The sequence below is a fragment of the Gouania willdenowi genome, chromosome 22 (genome assembly GCF_900634775.1).
Source record: "Gouania willdenowi chromosome 22, fGouWil2.1, whole genome shotgun sequence".
In the NCBI taxonomy this organism is placed as follows: Eukaryota; Metazoa; Chordata; class Actinopteri; order Blenniiformes; family Gobiesocidae; genus Gouania; species Gouania willdenowi.
Genome location: NC_041065.1, coordinates 21,031,980 through 21,051,861, shown reverse-complemented (window position 1 = coordinate 21,051,861; position 19,882 = coordinate 21,031,980). Strand labels below are relative to the sequence as shown.

Here is a 19,882-nt window from a genome sequence, read left to right as displayed (position 1 = left end):
GACAGGGCAGAAACTGAAGTAACACAGCTTGAGTCCCAAGTGCGCATGCGCTTTGTTGTTGGTATACAGCTTTATTTCAAAAGGATACCCTTGTCCTTTATTTGGCAAAGGTTGTCAATACAAAAAAAGGAATATTACTCTAGTTAATCTAATCTAATAATAATAATAATAGATATTTGCAATTCTCTGGATCACTGATCCTGATCATCGTATATCTCCAATGATAATGATACAGTAGGTCGAATGTATGACACACCCCTTTTTTTCATCAATCTGATCTGGATGAATCTTGGTAAGTTATTGAGGAACCAACCCAACATAACTGAGTCAAATTTCATAAGTATTGAGCAATTACAAACCGAGATATGAATTTTCAAAATTTCACCCATGATGAGAGTATTTATTTATTAATTTTTTTAAATGATCTAGAATCAGTATATTGAATCGGATCCCCTTCTAAATTTAATGGAGTCTTACATGGCATGAGGTCTTAAAATGTGTTAAATAAAAAAATAAAACACATGTCATTCTTCAATGATAGGCCAGACAGAAAATTATTAATATCCACTTGCTTGGGGTCAAGAGGCCTAAATTCAGGAGCCACAAACAAATAGTCCAAATAAACCACCGCAATGTATCCACTGTTTAAATGTTTTTTTTTTTCAGAGATAGAGGAACGAAAGCATTTAAAACCACTGAGTAAATATAAATACATTTGATTGGAATGGTTACATGTTGTGTGGTGTTGATAATAGTTAGACATGGCTTTCTGATGTTCAGTATTCATATGGTAATGTGACAAAAAGCACAGCTCCTATACAAAAACCTTTATTACAGCGGAGGTGACACAAAGAAGAAACAACTGACTATATTAAAATAACAATAATGTGCACCAGCTGCTTCTTTAGCGCCACAAGCTGGATGTGGTTCAGATTTACAGGTCACAGGAAGAATATCATTATCTAATGGAGGGTGGATGGAGATTTTTTCAGTACTTCAAATTAAAGAAAAAAAAAAAAAACAAAACATTTTGAGAAGCAACTCCAAATATGGAAACAATGTTCACACGTTAAAGAGTTTCTGCATCTGAACTTCTCTACTCCTGGTACTGTCTCTCTGTGGCGGTGAAGAAGTCATCCAAAACACACCTTAGGTACTCAAAAGTGGGTCTGTCCTCTGGGTTTTCCCTCCAACACACAGTCATGATATTATAAAGCCCATCTGGACAATTGTCAGGCTTTGGCATTCTGTAGCCTTGCTCCAAGTTCTGGATCACCTCTGGGTTGGACATCCCTGAGCAACAAATCAGACACTTCCATCAACTACAATGTATCACAAATATTGGTATGGTTGTGAATAAAGTTATTACCTGGATAAGGAATACGTCCATATGTCACTATTTCTGAGAGGAGAATCCCAAATGACCACACGTCAGATTTGATGGAGAAGGTTCCATAGTTGATGGCTTCAGGAGCCGTCCACTTGATGGGAAACTTTGCACCTAAGAACCAAGAAATAAACTGTATTTCTCAAAGTCTCTCATGTAAATTATGTCACTTTTACTGAATTCTAATTTAGAAAAGGATATCGAAAACAAAAAACGATTGGTTATTTGATTTTTGTTTTCAAATAGAAAAAAAATTCTTTATCAGGGTCAAGAAGGGATAAGCAAACATTTAAAAATCGGTTGATTTTCAATTTTTTGTTTAAAAAAAAAAAAGAAAGAAAGAAAAGAAATACCAGAGGACAGAAACAAAAAAGCCAGTTTTTCATTGTGGTGAGACCGGAAGTTATTTTCAAAATAAGAGCACATGTATGAGAATGCTGCGGTTTTTATGAATACGAATTATCTCTATATGTTCCCAGCTGTTTTAAAAAATTTTTTATATATATATCAGAATCAACTTTAATGGCATGTATGTTATACACACACAAGGAATTTGACTTGGTGAACTGTGCTCTCTCTAACAAAGTAAACATTAAATAATAACAATCAACTAGAAAAAATATAAACAGTAATTAGATACTAATATGTGCAAAACTAAATAGGATAACATAAGATAATAATAATAATAATAATAATAATAATAATAATAATAATAATAATGCAGTAGTGCACCGAAGTGGGAGTGGAAGGGGATTTTGCACAGAAAATGGTTTAATGCATCTTGTTTTGCCGATTCGAAAAATATTTTTCGACAGCAGGGAAAATATAGAGAATATTCATACATTTTGGTGCCAGAAAAACAGCAGCGTTCTCATATATGTGCTCTTGTTTTGAAAAGAACGACTTCCGGTCTCCCCATCATAAAAAAACGGGCATTAAAACCTACCCTCTCTGGCGGTGTATTCACTGTCTTCAATGAGTCTTGCGAGCCCAAAGTCAGCTATTTTACAGACGAGCTCCAGTGAAACCAGAATGTTTGCAGCTCTGACGTCTCTGTGAATATAGTTTTTCTCTTCAATGAATGACATACCGTCAGCCACCTGCAGGGGGAGCAACACGATTACTTAGAGCTTAGGAAGCATTTCGTCTTCTTTGGCTCGTTAAAGTGAAGCAAACATCCTGAAACTCAGCAATGAACATAAAACAATCTAAAAAAAAGTGTGCAATATAACATTTTTAATGTATATGTTGTTTTATTCTGTAATTTGTTTGACTGCAAGACACATATGGTTCAAAGGTTTAATTGGACTTGACTCCACTATGGTTATTGGTTCACATGTATTTTAAAGATTTTAAGTGAAACTTGTTTGGTAGTCTGCCAATATTTAATTTAGCTTATTATTATTATTATTATTATTATTATTATTATTATTATTATTATTATTATTTCAATTTAAGATATATGATGAATCGGAAGGATCGAAAAATATTTTACATTTATTGTGATAAAGATTTTATTAAAATTCAGATTTTAATTAAAGTTTTATACAACTCGAATACTTTACATTATATTAAATGTATTTATTAGGTGTGTGTGTGTGTGTGTCTTAGTTTGTTAAAGATCAGATTATGCACAATTTTATGCACTTTAAATAGCTTTTATTATGTCATGTCATTGACAAAGTCCAAATTTCAAATTAATCCCAAGTAGTTTAAGCTTGTAACCTATACAATCCATGACCAAAATTCCTGCCGGACAAAATCAAATGCCCACACCTATCCTGAACTTTGTTAATGTACATAAAAGTGTCATTATTTTATAATTACATATGAGACTAGTATTTCTTTTTTTTTAAAATAATGGTTTGTCCTGTCACCACCTTTTTGAGCAAGATGTGTTAAGTTTGTAATACTTTAATTCTCTCGTTCTTAGTATTTTGACTCGAAAATCAAAGTTAGATCCATGCACTCAGTTGAGATCGTTTTACTTTAGTAATTTCTAATCTTTTTCTGACTCACTGTCCTGCAGGAGGGGAACATTTGTGCATATATTTCCTGTTGGACAGATGAACAGATATTTTCAGAGTTTATCTCTTATTCATTGTAAGTTCCTTTCACATTTTTTTTTCCTCCCTGATGCACTTCAACCGATGAACTTCCTTGTAGGGAAGCTGCCCTCAGCTACAGAAGTGAACAAGGAAACTGCTGCAGAAATGTTGTAGAATCCATGTGTCAACAATCCAGTTTGCAGCAGGTTTGAGAATCTGTCACTCAGGTGCCACTGAACCTCGAGGCTTGTAAGAGGCCTGAGATGTCCGTGAAATCAGTTTGTGTGTTTCATAAGCTACCACGTCGCCATGACAACCACCTCCAGCAATGACAGTTAGTTTCTAACTACTTTTTAATCAATCTGGGAATAATTACTTTGTGATATTTCAAAGGGAATCCACTTTGCACACCTGCAGACAGACGTGGGTTGGTTTAACAAAAGAGAGGTAAATTATCCCTTGAGGGTAAATGGCTTATCACACGAAGCTAAGACTTAATTTGAACGCAGTCAAAAGGACTTGACGACAGCTCGAAAGCTCTCTTGTGTGCAATATGCTTAATTCTGTCATTGGCCTTTTACAAAGAAAAGCCTTTGATCATGTTCAGCTTTGAAACACGGTCTGTTTGTCTTTATGTGGCTGAAGTTTTCTATTCCCACAGATCGACTTTACACACAGTTGCCATAACATTATGAGACACATTCTTATCTTAAGTCGATCCTGCTTTAAATCGCCACAGGCAACAGAAAGTGCTGCAGTGTGTATTTTGCCATTTTTCGCTCTCAGATCAATCTTTGGCCTTTTCAGGGATTTGAGCTGCACAGGCAACAGTGGTTGAATGTATTTGGCAGAAAAGAACAATTGTCCCCTTGTAGACAACAAACCACTACAGTGTCTTGTAACAAACGTCTGCACAAACACACTTAGGACAGGTCTGTTTTTGTAATGAGCTTAGGGATGAACTTGGGTCTCATTAGATATCTTTTCTTCTCATTGGGATCATGCTGAGAGAGGACAAAGTGGGAGAATAAATGAAAGTGACTCTAGGTGAGGGAGGGATGTGAGTGGGGACATAAAGGGAGTATAGTTATGGCTTGCCTGGTACGCCATGTTTATCAGGGTGGTCATGGGCAATTTGCCTCCCTCTGTTGTTTTCAGATAATCCACAAGGCTACCTGTGGGAAGAAAGGACATGTTATCAAAACGTGCCAACGTGTTTTATTAACTCAGTAGAGAAACATTAACACAGAGGAAACATTACATTTTTATATTGTCTCATCATTGTGTTACATAGTTTGTTACTGTTACCCATTATTCACAAACTCACACACGTCAACAGAAGCAGACACAAATCCAACCATCAGTAGATCGATTGTAAGACAGCCTAATGTTCACCCTCATATCTACAGTATCTGATGCCATTTGTCCATTGACTCTTCTGGCTATATGCGGACTGTACAATTGCATAGGGCCCCATGAGCCATTAGGGTCCACCAAAGCCGAGTCCCATGCCCCATCTGCCTCTCTAACGTTCTTATAAATAAATGTAGGTTATAAGAATCAAATAAACCACTGTCGTAAGCTGTGGCTCATGTTTCTGAGATATAATCAAGTCAAAATCCTTTGACTCCAGAGTCACGCTATGTGTTATGTCAACCAACAGATATTATGGGAATGATTGACAGGTATCCATTATTCCCATTAAAGAGGATAATCACATAATGTAATTTACAAAGTGTGGTGGAAAAACACTAGATAAAAACAGTCTGGGTTATCATGCTGTCCTACTTTTTGTTAAATTTACAACAAAAAAACACAGCTGATGTTTTTGGAAAACAAAAGTGAAAACAGGATTTGCCTCAAGGAATGATGAATTCCACACCCCTTTTTCCTTTTTCCTCATGACTCCCAACAGTTATAATCTGGGATGAACCAGAATAGCAGTGTAGGTCTAGGGAACACAACAGTATGAGGAAGTGCACCATGCATCAGTCATGTTGATATAGTGTCTGACAGCTTAGTGTTGGCAATGAAAACAATACTCCAATCAAATAACAAGTCAGTCAAAGGAAATGGTTTAAGAAAAATGGCCGTATTTGGAAAAAACAAAAGGGACCTGCTCTCGTGCATAAGGCTGCAGATGCCTGTTTGAAGTCTGAGAGCCAGAGGAACGCTTTTTGTCAAGGTCACAAAGGGAAGCTGGCATGACACGCCTGTTCTTTTCCATCATTGTTTACGACGGTGAAAGTAAAATTAAGAAAGAAGCGGAAAAGCTAAAGGAGGGGATGCTCTATGCCTTCGTTTTTCCAACAACAACACTGCCAATTGTGTCTCGTTCACACGTGGATTTCAGACAAAGAGGCCGCCTCATGTTAAGTCACTGCTGGTGGTTTACGGGCCAATCACAGGGCTCCATACAAAGGCGATGCATTCAGTTGAACTGCAAAGCTGCTGTTGTGTTTGTCACAGTGATCCTCTTTGTAATTTGTTGTTGTCCTTCTTAGAGTAATGAATGGGGGAAAATGCTTTAGAAGTTAAATTACAGCTAATGCAGTTTTATCTGCCTATGAATGACATGTTCATCTTAATATTGTGCAAATGCTAATCTTCTGACATTTCAATGCATTTCTTATGTTATTGATTCATGGACATATGTTAAATCCATAGTTCAGACGGAGAACTAACACACTATACCACTGTACGCCATGTGGGTCGATGGCAGTTCATGTGTTGATAAATGCGTGTAATCCGTTCCCTGGAAAAGAGCCAGGCGTCATCAGGGGTTGCTTTGCACAACAATTCATCTGCTCTTATTTTAACATCCATCATCCTAAAATAACCAGTGGAGATTTCCTCTTGATGTGTAAACACTGTAACCATCTCGAATGGCCAAAAAAAGAAGCAAAAGTTTATGTTTGGTTGGAAACAAGACGAGATGCTGAAAATAGCTTATCAGATGCCGCTTTATCAGAGTACCATGCTTTGACTCATAAGTTAGTGCAGCTTCTTTTTTCACATCTAATACCAGGTGATAAAGACACGTATACAATCACCTTCACATATATCAAATGATAAGTGTGAGGAAAAAAACCATCTGTGGTTTGAGACCATTGGGCCTTTGGGTCATTCTGCAGATTCACTGAGGCTGAAAAGATGTGAACACATAATGAGCCGGGAACAGATATTGAAGCTCTGAGGGCGGCCAAATCTTTTGTTCAAACTTCTGCTTTTACTCCGAGTCCAACGACAGATCAACATGTTTAATCCTGAAAATCTACAGCCTTGCTGGTTCTTTGTCTTCACTCCAGGTGTGGCAGTGATGTCTGTACAGCTCACAGTTTCATGGACAGGAGATGAAGAAAGTCATTGGGCAGGTTTGGACATAGTTCATTCTGACTAAGATTAAAGGTATAAAAATGAGACTTTGCTGAGTGGAAATTCCCTGAGATGTTTGAGGTAGTTTCATAATGTGAAGCATTATGCTGAAAATCTTTAACAGCAGCGAATGCTAACAATTGCATTATATTATAGGAGTAAAAACTGATTTTACCCACTGTCCACCAACAATACCACATGTATGAATGACAGATGGGAGAGGCTGTACGTACCATTTTCCATATACTCCGTGACAATATAGATGGGTTCCTGGGTGACCACAGCCAAGAGGCGCACAAGGTGAGGATGTTGCAGGTTCTTCATCAGGTTGGCCTCTGCCAAGAAGGCTTCCACCGACATCGTGCCGATCTTCAGATTCTTGATCGCGACGTTTCTTTCATTTTTGTAGACACCTGAATGAAACCATACCACAGGAGGTTTTTAATAGTTGAATTGTTAGTTTGATCCTACCAGTACAGTGACCATAGGAAGTATGTAAAGCTATAGAAAAGTGAGAGGTTAAGTAGCTTTTTCATGGATGGCTGAATGAGGTTGTGTTTGAAGGTGGGACGTCAGAGACATTTATGTTTATTGTGAAATGTGTAGAGTGATAACTATAGTGTTATATATATATATATTGGCTTTTTACAAGGACACTGTAGGGAGTTGAACCCCATCTATTCCGATTCCAGTTTGTTGTCCTCGTGGATCCGGATCTCGTCAGACCCGAACAGACTCGGTCAAGTTTAGTGTCATTAATCCACAACAGTCAGTTTAGATGCACATGAATTTGTAAAGCATTTATGAAATAAATTATTAACGGTATCATTGCAGTCCAAACAAATCTGACGTCACACACTCTTGAACCAAGCAGCAGCCATGTTGAAACTCTCAGGTCAGTCTGATCCTGATCCGCAGAAATATTTAAGGAACACACACACGAAGACAGACAGACAGACAGACAGACAGAGATTCCTTGCTTTTATAGCGGTAGGACTGATGACGTCATCACTGTATAGGTAGGACTGATGACATCATCTCTGTAGAGGTAGGACTGATGACGTGACTGGTAGCTCCGCAGCGGGGAATACTTTTATGAAATTATTTATTAACAGCATTATTGCGGTCCAAACAAATCTGACTTTGCACACCCTTGAACCAAGCAGCAGCCATGTTGAAAGTCTCATGGCAGTCTGATCCTGATCCACAGAGATATTTGTGGAACACACACAGACAGACAGACAGACAGACATTCCTTGCTTTATAGATCGATGGTAAGACTTTACATTATAGACTCAAATTGCAAGCACATCATGAAAGTACTTTACTTATAAAGTAAAGTGTCTTCTATTTAGTCAGAGTCTAAATCAACAAAGTGAAAAGTATTAGTTCAACCAACACAAGCAGAAAGAATGACCTCATCAACAACAAAATAAATGTTGCAGCTACTGCATGCACATCTTGAATGGTAAAAAAAACATGCTCTTTTGAGGAGTTAGGGAGGCTGTGCTCATCAACAGACGACCATAAAATGTGACTGAATACACATTGCAAAAGCGAGTGTGACAAGTGCAAACAGGATGCTGCTTTGCCACTGTGTCTTATATCCTGTCTGCCAAAGCCACAATCATACAGTTTTGTGATGTGCATTGAACAACTCAATTCATGCATAAAGCATTACAATGCCATAAACATTTCTGATTACTGTTTTATTTACTCCACCAATGATTTCTTCAGTCATTATTACTGTTAAATTCCTCATTCAATCACTGTTTAAAAAGGAAACAAAAACAAGCATTCAGATTTCCCTTGGCTAGTTATAGGGAGGGTCTGAGTGAGGAGCAGAGCGAGGTGGGCCAAAGAGAACTTTAAGAATACATTCCTTTTAAACTTTGACAACTGAGGAAGCTGTATCAGCTTTAATTGGTTTTAGAAGTGGACATTTGTTGACTATGAATCCTTGTCAGCTCAAGGCTTCCCTCTTGTCATCAGCCAATAATTGGATTCCATACTTTAGTCCCTCATGACAAGTGACCTTTGAAAGTTAATTCAGAGCTCTGTACATGCAAGAAAAAAAATATGAATAAAGTGGCTGCGAAATTAGGGCAAGTTTCTTGGTTGGTTTTTCTTTGGTCTCGCGCTGTGGTTTGTTTGCTTTGTGACTTTATGGCTAATAAAGATGGAAAAAAAAGCTCAGTATCCTTTCCAACAAAATAATAAGCATTGGAGCACAAAATGTTTGAACTGATTCCCTTGGGATCAAAACTCCTGCCTGATGTTTAACTTAATACCCCACAACAGCCGTGAAAACCCATGCAAGCAATGTTAAAAGACAGTTACTTTGATACATGAGCTCATTGAAAAGCAAACTCATGTAGTTTGAGCAGTCATGCGCAAAAGCTTAATACCTGAAATTATACTTCACTTCAGCAGCTGGAACGAACCTACAATTAGTAGCTTGCTGAAGAAATGCTTTTGTACACAGAGCAGATAAATCCCAGCCAAAGCACAATCAAAGCCAGCTCTAGATTAAATAACTCAGCTCTTATATACAAAGATTGAAACTCATGCTCACCCATCCAGACCTCTCCAAACTGCCCGGCTCCCAGCCTGCGTTTCAGCTGCAGGGATTCACGGGGAATCTCCCACTCATCCTGCCACCAGGGCTTCTGTGGAGTCTTTGACCTACACGGTTTTATGAGCCTCGTGCACAAACCGTCTGTTTCTCCTTGAAAAAAACACACCGAAAAATTTGATAAAAAGAAAACAATTATGGTTGATCAACCTTATGCTGGCTAGGCTTACTTGAGTGATGTTGGACAAGCTCCTTTAGGGAACTGAAGGAGATTTTAGCAGTAATGTAGAAACCACCGCTGTCCAAGTTTCGAATCCTGTAGTGCTTCACTCCCTCACCAGTATTGGGGTCCAAATCTCTAACAGATAAGGAGTACGACCCTGGAGTAATGGCAGAACATGATGGTCAGACTTGGAGTTCATTTAAAGATGTGAGACATGACCTTTTACTTCAAATTAAAATACACCGAAGTATCAAGATACTCATTTTACCTCTTGGTACCACATATCTTGATTTTTATTTCTAGAGGCCTGAGCCTCAGATTGTTGTAATCTATTAGTACCAGCTTCTCTTTTAGGTTTCTATCATTTTTGTGCAGAGAAGTGAGAGAATAGTAAATGGACTACTGTACACCTTATTTTCTTAACTTTTCAAAAGGATATTTCCAAACCAAAATTTATTCTGATTGTGACGCAACCATCACATGATCAAGCCACCATGTTTCTCAATGATAAGATTAGCTTTTGTGTTGCAATCGGGTTGAGCAAATAGCTTCACACAGAGCTTTTGTGGATGGTCACACCTCAAGCGTGACCTCATTCTTACATCATCCCACTAAAGACCATATGACACTATCTCATCTCACTATATTATTTCTACACTTATTATTTCAATCTTTGTAGCTTTAGCTCTTATATTTAGATTTGTGACTTTTTGGTCTTCAAACTAACGGACATGTGAACCCTCATTTTTCTATTACCTTCTATAACTACGTATCCTTTTCTCGGAGTTAGGAGGATGCTAGAACCTAACTGACTTGGCTGCCAGAAAACTTTCATCACTTCATGGTTTCATCTTGCTTTGTCTTGTTATGTCTCATCATGTCTCATATCTTATCTTGTCCGCCCTTTTCTCATCTCGGATTGTCTTGCCACTTGTCTTGTCTTTTTTTTTACTTCAGCTTCATCTTGTCTGGTCATTTCTGACTCATGTTGTCTTGTCTTTTGGGAATAAGAAAAATCAGTGTTGGCAAAAGGTTTCAAAGATCATCGAACCTTTGGTTGTCTCACTCTCCCGGATCAGGAAGGAGCCCTGTGTGTTCCCTGGAGCGAGAAGCATCCTCATGGCTTCACTCCGAGAAACATCTTTAAAGAACCACCTGCAGCAATGAAACAAATCTTGCTTTACTCTTTGAAAATACTGAATCTCCTCCTGGAACATGGAGCATTGCACTGAATGAGACGATGTCCCTTTCGATGCAACAAAGAGAAACCGGGGCTTGTGTTTCCTGTGTGACGTACGGTTCTGTCTCCATTGTTGTCATTGCGACAAAGTTGTATGGGATGAAGCCTCGCTGGCCTGAGGTGAGAGACTCAGCCAGATACCATTCTGGATCATCCCTGTATGTAAAATTGACAAAGATAATAGCATTAGTTACTGTACATTCCTGTGTTACGTCTCAGCAGTATCGACTGGTGGAGATTTACTGTAAAGGCTACACCTACAGAAAAACATCTCTGGTTTCTCCCAGAGGCAGCAGAAAAGCTCAGTGAAGATCACGCCAAGTAGAATGACAAATATCCTATGCAGTACTTCACAGAAAATATAGTCAATATTGTTACTGGCCATTTTCCAGGAATCTTACTCTACATCATTGAACCACAACAATCCCTAACTGTGACTCATGAACATGGAAGATGCAAACTGTTAAGGTTTGAAGAGGCTGTTGTCTTTGTTTGAACAACTGTTTAACTCTTTACTGAGGTTAGTTATGGTGAAGCTTACTTGTTGATGATCTTGAGCTTGTCCCCTTTCTCGAAGCCCAGATCTCCATCATGTGTTGGTGCGTAGCTGTAAATGGCTTCGACAACGTTGTCTGCAATAAAAGGAAAACAAAAGTCTCAAAAAAAAATTTTTCTATACTTATTCTATATATACGTTTGACAACCCTAACCCATGGGTAAAATATCTTACTGACACATACAGGGAGGAGTATTATGTGGTATTATGTGCATGGAGTACAGTACATCATTGTCCACATTTTCTTACTCTGGGACCAAATTCCATATATCCGTACGGACAAGTGAACAAAAGGTAAAGACCTTCTGTGTGAAAAAAAAAAAATTGTAATGTGTAATGACTGAATCCCTTTGTATGCCATTGTTGCAACTGGAAGCTCACAGAAAGTGTATAATCCGATACTTAGCAGCTAAATCGTGTACTTGGCCAATCATTGGCCTTTGTAGCTTTTCTATTCAAATAAGGAATATCACACATTTATTCCATAAAGCCAATCGTACTAGGGCTGGGTTTAAACAAATAAATTAATCAATTTTAATTGACTTTCCTTTAAAGGCCCTAATATCAATTCATGAAATCATAAAAATTGATCATATAATCAGTCTTTTTTACAGTGTGTAATGCGGTGCTGTGGGCTCAACTCTTGATGTAAATGTTAATATTTTTAATTGTGCGGCAAGTTGCAGTTTGAATTGAATTGTGAATCGCATCGGGCCGTTATGACTCAAATCAATTTGGGAAATCTAAATTGATGCCCAGCTCTATTTAGTACACACATGCATGCACACACACATATGCTCACAAATGAGGTCAGTTTTGTTACCTGGCAGTGGGGATGAAGGGGGTGAAAGCGGTGCTGTGTATGGAATCAGCTGTTCTGTGTACTGGTGACGGAAAACAGAAAACCACAAGATTAGTGTTGGATTTCCTGTGCAGGCAGCAAAAGAACCAAAGCACAAACGTATAGGACTGCTCTGGTGAAGAGAGAAACTATCAAATGTCTAATTCCTGCTCAAATCTTTCACAGTTTTCCATTTGTCGTGCAGGCAGTTTGGGGTTTCCTTCCAGGTGAAAAGTGTCAATGTTCCCATGCAGCACACAGATGGCTTTCTCCTTTGATTCTTATCTAATGGCACATCAGGCTCAAAGAAGAAACAAACAATACAGGACTGCCATTTAATTTCACTTCCCTTAGAGTCACAAGGGCCATAAAATTTTGATTATCTAACAAAAGACGCCTGTGTTCATACATTATGAAACAGGGTTAAATGAATGCATGGAACAGAGAGATAATGCAAAGAAAATTGCAATTAGCTCTAATTCTGAATCAGAAAGGCACATTTATTGTATGCTACGGAATTATGAAACCAAGTTGAACATAAAGAAAAAGCAAATTCAATATGTTAACTTTAACGATAAAAGGCGCACGACAGTAAGAAAATATGGAATACTTTAAATAATATAATGGGCATAAAATCTAAAGTTACTCTATAATTTCTAGAATCAGAAGGTATTTAACTAAGCCTTTGGAGATTGCGAATCACCTTAATAACTATTTCATAAACAAGGTAAATAAACTTAGGGATGAGATGAGCCAAGTAAATAATTCACAATCACATTCCCCTATAGAAGATACAATTATGGCAGGCAAAAATTGTGAGTTCAGATTTACTACAGTTACGGTTAGTCAGGTAGAAACATTATTATTGGGATGTAAGGATAAGCCAGCTGGAGTCAATAATAAAGACATGAAACTACATAGAATGGTAGCAAACTTAAATGCTACCCCACTCTGTCATATATTTGATTTAAGTATAAGGGAATGTGTCTTTCCTCAGGCATGGAAAACTGCAAAAATCCAAGAATCCTGCTTCATCATTGTGTGGTTTTAACAGCAGACCAATGAGCCTGCTTCCTGCTTGGAGTAAAATCGTGGAGAAAAATTGCTTTTAAACAGATACAGCACTATTTTTCAACTATTGATTTGAGCACTCCACTGTCACAGTTCTCACTCAAATCACTGATGAGTGGCTGCAAGAAATTGACAACAAACAGTGCAGTATTAGTCTTATTTAATGGAAGATTGTATGAAGTAAAAGATGGATTGTGGAGTCCCACAGGGAAGTAGTCTTGGTCCATTGCTTTATTCAATATTTACTAATGACCAACCATTGACCTTAAAGAATGCTAAAGTTTTGATGTATGCTGATGATTCAACAATATACATAGCAAAACCCACAATATCTGAACTTAGTAGTGTTTTAAATCGGGAGCTTCAAACAGTAGTGAAATGGATAACCATCAATAAATTAGCTCTTAATATTGCTAAAACAAATAGCATTGCATTTGGAGGAACCCTGTTTGGGGAAGTGTCATCAATAGTTTGGTTTTATCACACTTGGATTATTGCTCAGAGGTGTGGTCGTGCGCTGCCACATCACACATACACAAAGAATAAGGCAGCACGATGTCTATATACTGCGTTGTCCATATCAAACCAGTATAAATCAAATGCATTCGTAACTGTCTTTCATGGTTAAAGGTAAGGAACAGACTCACTACTTGTTTTTATTAGGAAAATTTCCGCAACTTGACAGCCAAGGGTTTTATTTCTTTTAGTTCTGATGAACGTGTATATAAAACAAGGCATGCTACAGAAGGTAGATTCACTCTACCTAAAGCAAAGACTAATAAACTGAAAAGTAATGTGATGTACAAGGCCATGGTGACATGGAATGTTCTTCCAAGACAAATTATTCAAGAAAATAACAAATTTAGATTTTAAAAAAATACTGAAAGAACATTTATTGACAAAACAGCTCTAGGTGCCTAATATTAAAAGCTACTGAATACAATTAATTAGGGTAAGTTTGATTAGTTTTATGTGATCTATAAATGTATATGTGTGTTGATAAATAACTGTAAATGTATATTGATGTATTGTAGGTGTATATTGCTAAATAACCAATCATCTGATTGTTAATTGGAACTAGGTCCGACTGCATGAATGTTTTTTTTGTTTTGTTTTGTAAATTGTTTTAGTTATTGTTTGTTTGCTTTGTTGTGTGATGTGTTATATGTAATTGTGTATTGCACTAGTGAGTCAATTGTATTGGGTGTGGACAGGAAGAGTAACAATGGCTCTAGTCAAAGCTAATGGAGATCCAAATAAACAGATAAACAGACATAATTATCACACCTTATGAGCAGAAAAGGATTCATACAATGTGGTGTAGTGTAGAAACATAGACTCACCGGATTGCTTGACTGAAGAGGTATTTGGCAGTTGCAGTGTTCACACATTTCATCCAAGTTTTCAATCCATTCACTGTCTGAATAGTCTGAGCTGCAGTTACAACCCATCTTTTCTGAAATGTGAAAATCAGACACAGATTTTTCAAAGCTTTGGCATGAAGAAAATTGTCGACTTTGTTCATTTTATTACGTTTTGTGTTAAATTAATCGTATATAATCTGTAGTACTGGTTGGCAGCGCTGCATCTTGGTTGGAATGGTTTGTATCTCCTCACTATTGACCTTTCCTTACTGAGTGTGTGTTTTCTCCTGTTCTCTGGATTTATCCTGCAGTCTAAATACATGTATTTATTTGATTTATTTATCAAGTTCATTTGACTGACGTACACAGTAATGTGTGCATTAGGACCTAATGCTTGTGTTTTATGTTGTCTACAAAGAGGCAAATATAAACTAAGTTCAAGCAACCCAAAATAGCATTTTGGCTTCAATATGCACACACAAAATGTGTAATAACATTGCACGAGGAAACCTCTGGTCCAACCACACTCTCCACTTCTGCTTCACATTTGATTAGCAGTCCTTTCACTGCACTGACGTTAATCAGGTATAATCCAACGTCTATACGTGCTCTGTGCTGCACAGTTCAATGAACAATCTTTCTCAAGCTTTCTGAGCTCTCATGGATCAAGGTCAGTGGGTTAATCACAGCGCCATCCCAAAAGATTAGAGCCGTGAGAAAAATCTGAGGTCTTTGCTGCACTTGAAACACATGAGGACTGACTGGGATACGAAGAAACTCTTTTTAGTTTTTATGCAATGACATCCTCTTGTTGATCTACGCCTACTGACCCAATTTTAGGGACATACAAGTCAACATTTTCCACTTAGGAGCTTCCCGTTGTTATTTCAAACTTTTCGGGAAGTTGTCGTTTGAAAAATATTAGGTGTAGATGGTTAGAATGCAATATATACAATACACAAAAGAAAATATCAAAATAAAACTGCACATGTATATCGATTAGGGTGACTGTGGATGCTATTTGGAGGACTATCCTTTTATTTTCCAATTCTTTCAGCCCATTTAAAGGCAAACGAAATAGATTCCTATGAATGGACGGATGATGGATGGATGGATGGATGGATGGATGGATGGACCTTTCCTCATCCTCAGGAGTCTTCATTAGGCAGTTGTTGAAAAGAATGTAAAGCGATTTGATCAGATTAAAGTAGATATAGGCAAAATTATCCAACTGCTGATATTATCAGCCGACTTTAGCTATAAAATTTAATATCGGCCAATAGCGGTATCGGTTTTTATTTATTTATCTATATTTATTTTTATGCATCACATTTAAAGTGGGCTTGACCCGTTATTTCCATGGAGATTTATATCATGTGACCTAAGAATAGATAGGGGGAGGAGGCCATGTGTATATCGATATCGGTTGATATTGGAAATTGGAAATTTAGTGTTGTGACAATATCGGATATCAGTAAAAAGCTAATATCGAATGTCTCTAGTTTAAAGTAAAACATAAATCAATACATGTTAAAACATCAACAATCACTCAAATATTTGTTGCCCGAAACTTCATCAAAAATTTTAAAACTCACCCGATGAATAACAAACCGTCTTCAGGGATGTGAGAAACCAGGTTCAGCCATTGAAAACCTCATTTATTCCTTTGTCTACAAAGCTACTTGTAGTATGACGTGAGTCTGCACACACACGCACACAAACACACACATCTGAGGAGTGGAGGAGAACAACCCGTAAAGCTTCCTGCCGTTGAAAGGTTGAGGGTTGCTCTCACTCTGTCACAGGTGCTTACTGTGCACATGTGTATGAGCAATGATTCATGGTAAAGGGGCGTCAGCGATCAAGTGGAACAAACTCCAGATGTGTATTTTTAAAAATCGGATGTAGACGGCAAAGTGCTTATGTTTAGATTTATAACTGAGGTCAAACGATGTCACTCAAAATTGAGATTTTAACCTGCGTGTGAGGTTGATATTAGATGATGAACATGGATCAACCTTTAGCTAATCTTAGCTTTTCTACAGACAATAATAATGAGCTGTAGCATCTGTGCTATATACAAAAGGCTGCAGTGTTTCCTGTCTTTTGGTTTCAGGGCTCTTAGTTCATGTCATCAACACAACAAGCTCTGGTTGATACTACTAGTGAGCTGTAAAGTATTTATAGATCCGACCTTAAATTCAGTGTTCTCAACTTAAACTCGTCTCAAATGTGCCACCAACAGAAACACATTTCACAGAGTTTCTTTCTGAGCTTGTAATTTGTTCATGGTGTTTGTATTCAGCTGCCATGTGATTCTCTGCGTTCGTTTGCACTCTCACAGCCAGCGCGAGTGCATTTTACACAATTCTTGCTGCCGACCGCATCTCCTCTTTTGTGGTGTTTGCTTCAGAGCACACACAGGAAGTGCAAAGACATACATGTTTAGTAGACTGCCACAGCGTAAATTGAGTCACACTCATGATAAAAACCACCTGGGTTAAACCTTTTTTCCATTAGAACTTAGAGAGAAGTGTGAGAAGAAGTCTTGATATATTGACTTTAATATGTTAATTAATGCAAGGGTTTATTATTATGGACTGGTAGGCCACACATTGTTGGTGGAAATAGAAACAAATTCAAGATTATTGTGCCCTAGTTTGCACTTCCACATATACGTTATATTTATATTTACGAGGTTTTCACTATCAACTATTTTTTCTTTGATGATTATAATCCTGGGAATAATATCCCCCCATACACACACTGTCTCCTTCACTATCAGAGACATTTTGTGACTTTAGATTTGATGCAACAGCTTAATCAGTGTTATAAAACACAAATGAACTTTCTATGCTGAAACCTTCCAAACTCTCAATAAAATGTAAGGATGATGAAGCAATTTGATATGAGTGCAAAAACCCCTTAAACACAACTACATCTGTTTATTTATTTATTTATTTATTTATTTATTTTTTTAATGTTCATTATATTGCTATTTGATTTATTTTTATTAGGATTCTATTGTCTTGTACTGGAAAGAATAGATTAATAATGTATCTGTATGTATTTTAGTTGGTTGCGGTCTGAGTCAATACCAATAAAGGCATATACATAATCAGTGGTTTTGTTATGTGAGAGTGAGTTTACAAGGGGGAGGGGTGTTAGGTTGGTGGAAGTCAGAGGAGCTCAATTAAATGTGAACAATTTTCTGCTTTATGGAGAAGCACAGAAATAATGTGGTGGTGGTATGTGGTTGGATGAAAAAAAAAAACTGTTAGAACACCATCTTTGAAGCTGTGGGAGATTTACAGTATATCCACCTCCAGGGAATCCAAATGTGGTTGGAAATCCCGTTCTGTTACAAGTAAAGGAACAAGTTTTCCTACACCCTCTCCAGTCAGCTGCAGGTGTTGACCTTCTTTCTTTGTGCATATGATGCTTTGCTCTCCATAAACTCATGGATGTTTGTTTTTTTTTTAGCTATACAGTTATAGCTCCTGCTTATATCAGTCGTTTGCAACCTTTTCAGCCCACGACCCCCCCCCAAAAAAGTGCCGGAGACCAGGGACCCCACTGTACCTGAAGGTGGTTGAACACAGACATGAACATTGAATAACAGTCATGTGGAGACAGGGCCATCTATAAGGGGGAATAAAGGAGAGATCTTTTTGGGGCCCAACCATAAAGTCAGCAAAATTATGGTTCATTGTTCTATGAATCTGTAATAACCACATTTATTTATTTATCTGAATAATATCCACTGTAACACAGGAAGTTTATTATTAGTATAGTATAGTATAGTATAGTATAGTATAGTATAGTATAGTATAGTATAGTATAGTATAGTATAGTATAGTATAGTATAGTATAGTATAGTATAGTATAGTGTAGCCATTTTAAAGATGTAAATCCTTGTATTAATCAAGAGAAAAAAATGGAAATGGGATTTTATGAACCACAAAAATTGGTTAAAAGTGGCAAATTAGAGTGGACAAAAACAGTCAGAAAAAGTAATAAAAGCGAACCCCTCCCAGTGTCTTGTGACCCAAATGGGTTTCTGACCCCACAGTTTAGAACCTCTGGCTTATACGATGTCATGTGACAATTGGGGAAACACTTGCTTGCAGAGCTGTATTAGCCACATTGTATCCCCAGAGTAATACTTCCTTTTTGTGTTTTCTAATAAGGTCACCCATGAGGTCATGTGTTTCCTGACTGATGCCACATTATAGTCCCTCAATGTGTCGCCTTTCACGGCCGGATCTCATCCTGAAAAGCAGATTTGGTTTCTTGTTTGACAATTACGTGGAACAATACATACGGTTCTGTGCATCCCTCTGGGCCTCTTAATGTGTTTGGGTAAAACATCAGGTCACGAGCCTCACGTGGAAGGAAAGAAGACACCACTGTGAGCTGCTGGCTTCAGGATGAGGGGGAGGATGATGGAAACGAGTCTAATGAAGCATGTGATAACATTTAGCCCAGATCGTACAAAAATGTGCAAAACAAACCCAAAACTTTTTAAGCATTTGTACTAAAACCATCTACTTTTTCACAGTCTCTTTATGAAAATATGTTATTTGTTTTCTAGAGTAAGCCTGACTTAGAATAAATTTGGCTCCTTTCTGTTGATGCTTAGTTTTTGCTATTTGTAATTAAAAATTAAGAGAAATGCAATTATTGAAGTAAAATGTGCATCAGTTTATAAGATGTGAATCCATAATAAATATGATTATTTACTCGTACATAATACCTGCAGAGTAGATGCTAGCCATATCTACAGTATATATTTCCTTAACTATACTTTGAAATTCTTGTGTGGTCATTATTTTAACTGATTTTTAACATCAATGAGGCTGTTGACAGGTTAACAGGTAGTGGTTATCCTGGTGTTTTTTTTTTTTTATCTCTCACTGGGGTCATATGTTGATCTGGGCATTTAAACTTTTTCAATTTCACTTCTCTAACCCTGAGTCCATCAAGTACAAAAAGTTATTTTATTTTTTTTTAACTAATCCCATCATTTAAACCAAACACAGACAATTGAGTCAAGTTTGGCTTCACACAAACCTAAATAATTACAGATATTAAAGATATTTACTATTGAAATATTAATATATATTAGGCTATGACATATCCTTAAATACGCATACATAGTACACAAAGATGAAGATCTGAATGTTGTATTTATGTCCAGAA

At 37.3% G+C, this 19,882-nt stretch overlaps 1 protein-coding gene across 1 annotated transcript; it reads right to left on the bottom strand.

Annotated features, from left to right (window-relative positions):
• Nucleotides 1–894: 894 nt before the first annotated feature.
• lck (LCK proto-oncogene, Src family tyrosine kinase) lies at nt 895–16,473 on the bottom strand. Its single transcript, XM_028437817.1, has 13 exons — nt 16,276–16,473; nt 14,660–14,772; nt 12,228–12,288; nt 11,390–11,480; nt 10,906–11,004; nt 10,660–10,763; nt 9,616–9,765; nt 9,386–9,538; nt 7,044–7,223; nt 4,534–4,610; nt 2,334–2,487; nt 1,370–1,501; nt 895–1,293 (listed from the first exon to the last, which is right to left on the bottom strand). The coding sequence occupies exons 2-13, from the start codon at nt 14,765–14,767 to the stop codon at nt 1,097–1,099; spliced, it is 1,506 nt and encodes a 501-aa protein (XP_028293618.1). The 5' UTR covers nt 14,768–14,772; nt 16,276–16,473; the 3' UTR covers nt 895–1,096.
• Between the last annotated feature and the right edge of the window lie 3,409 nt (nt 16,474–19,882).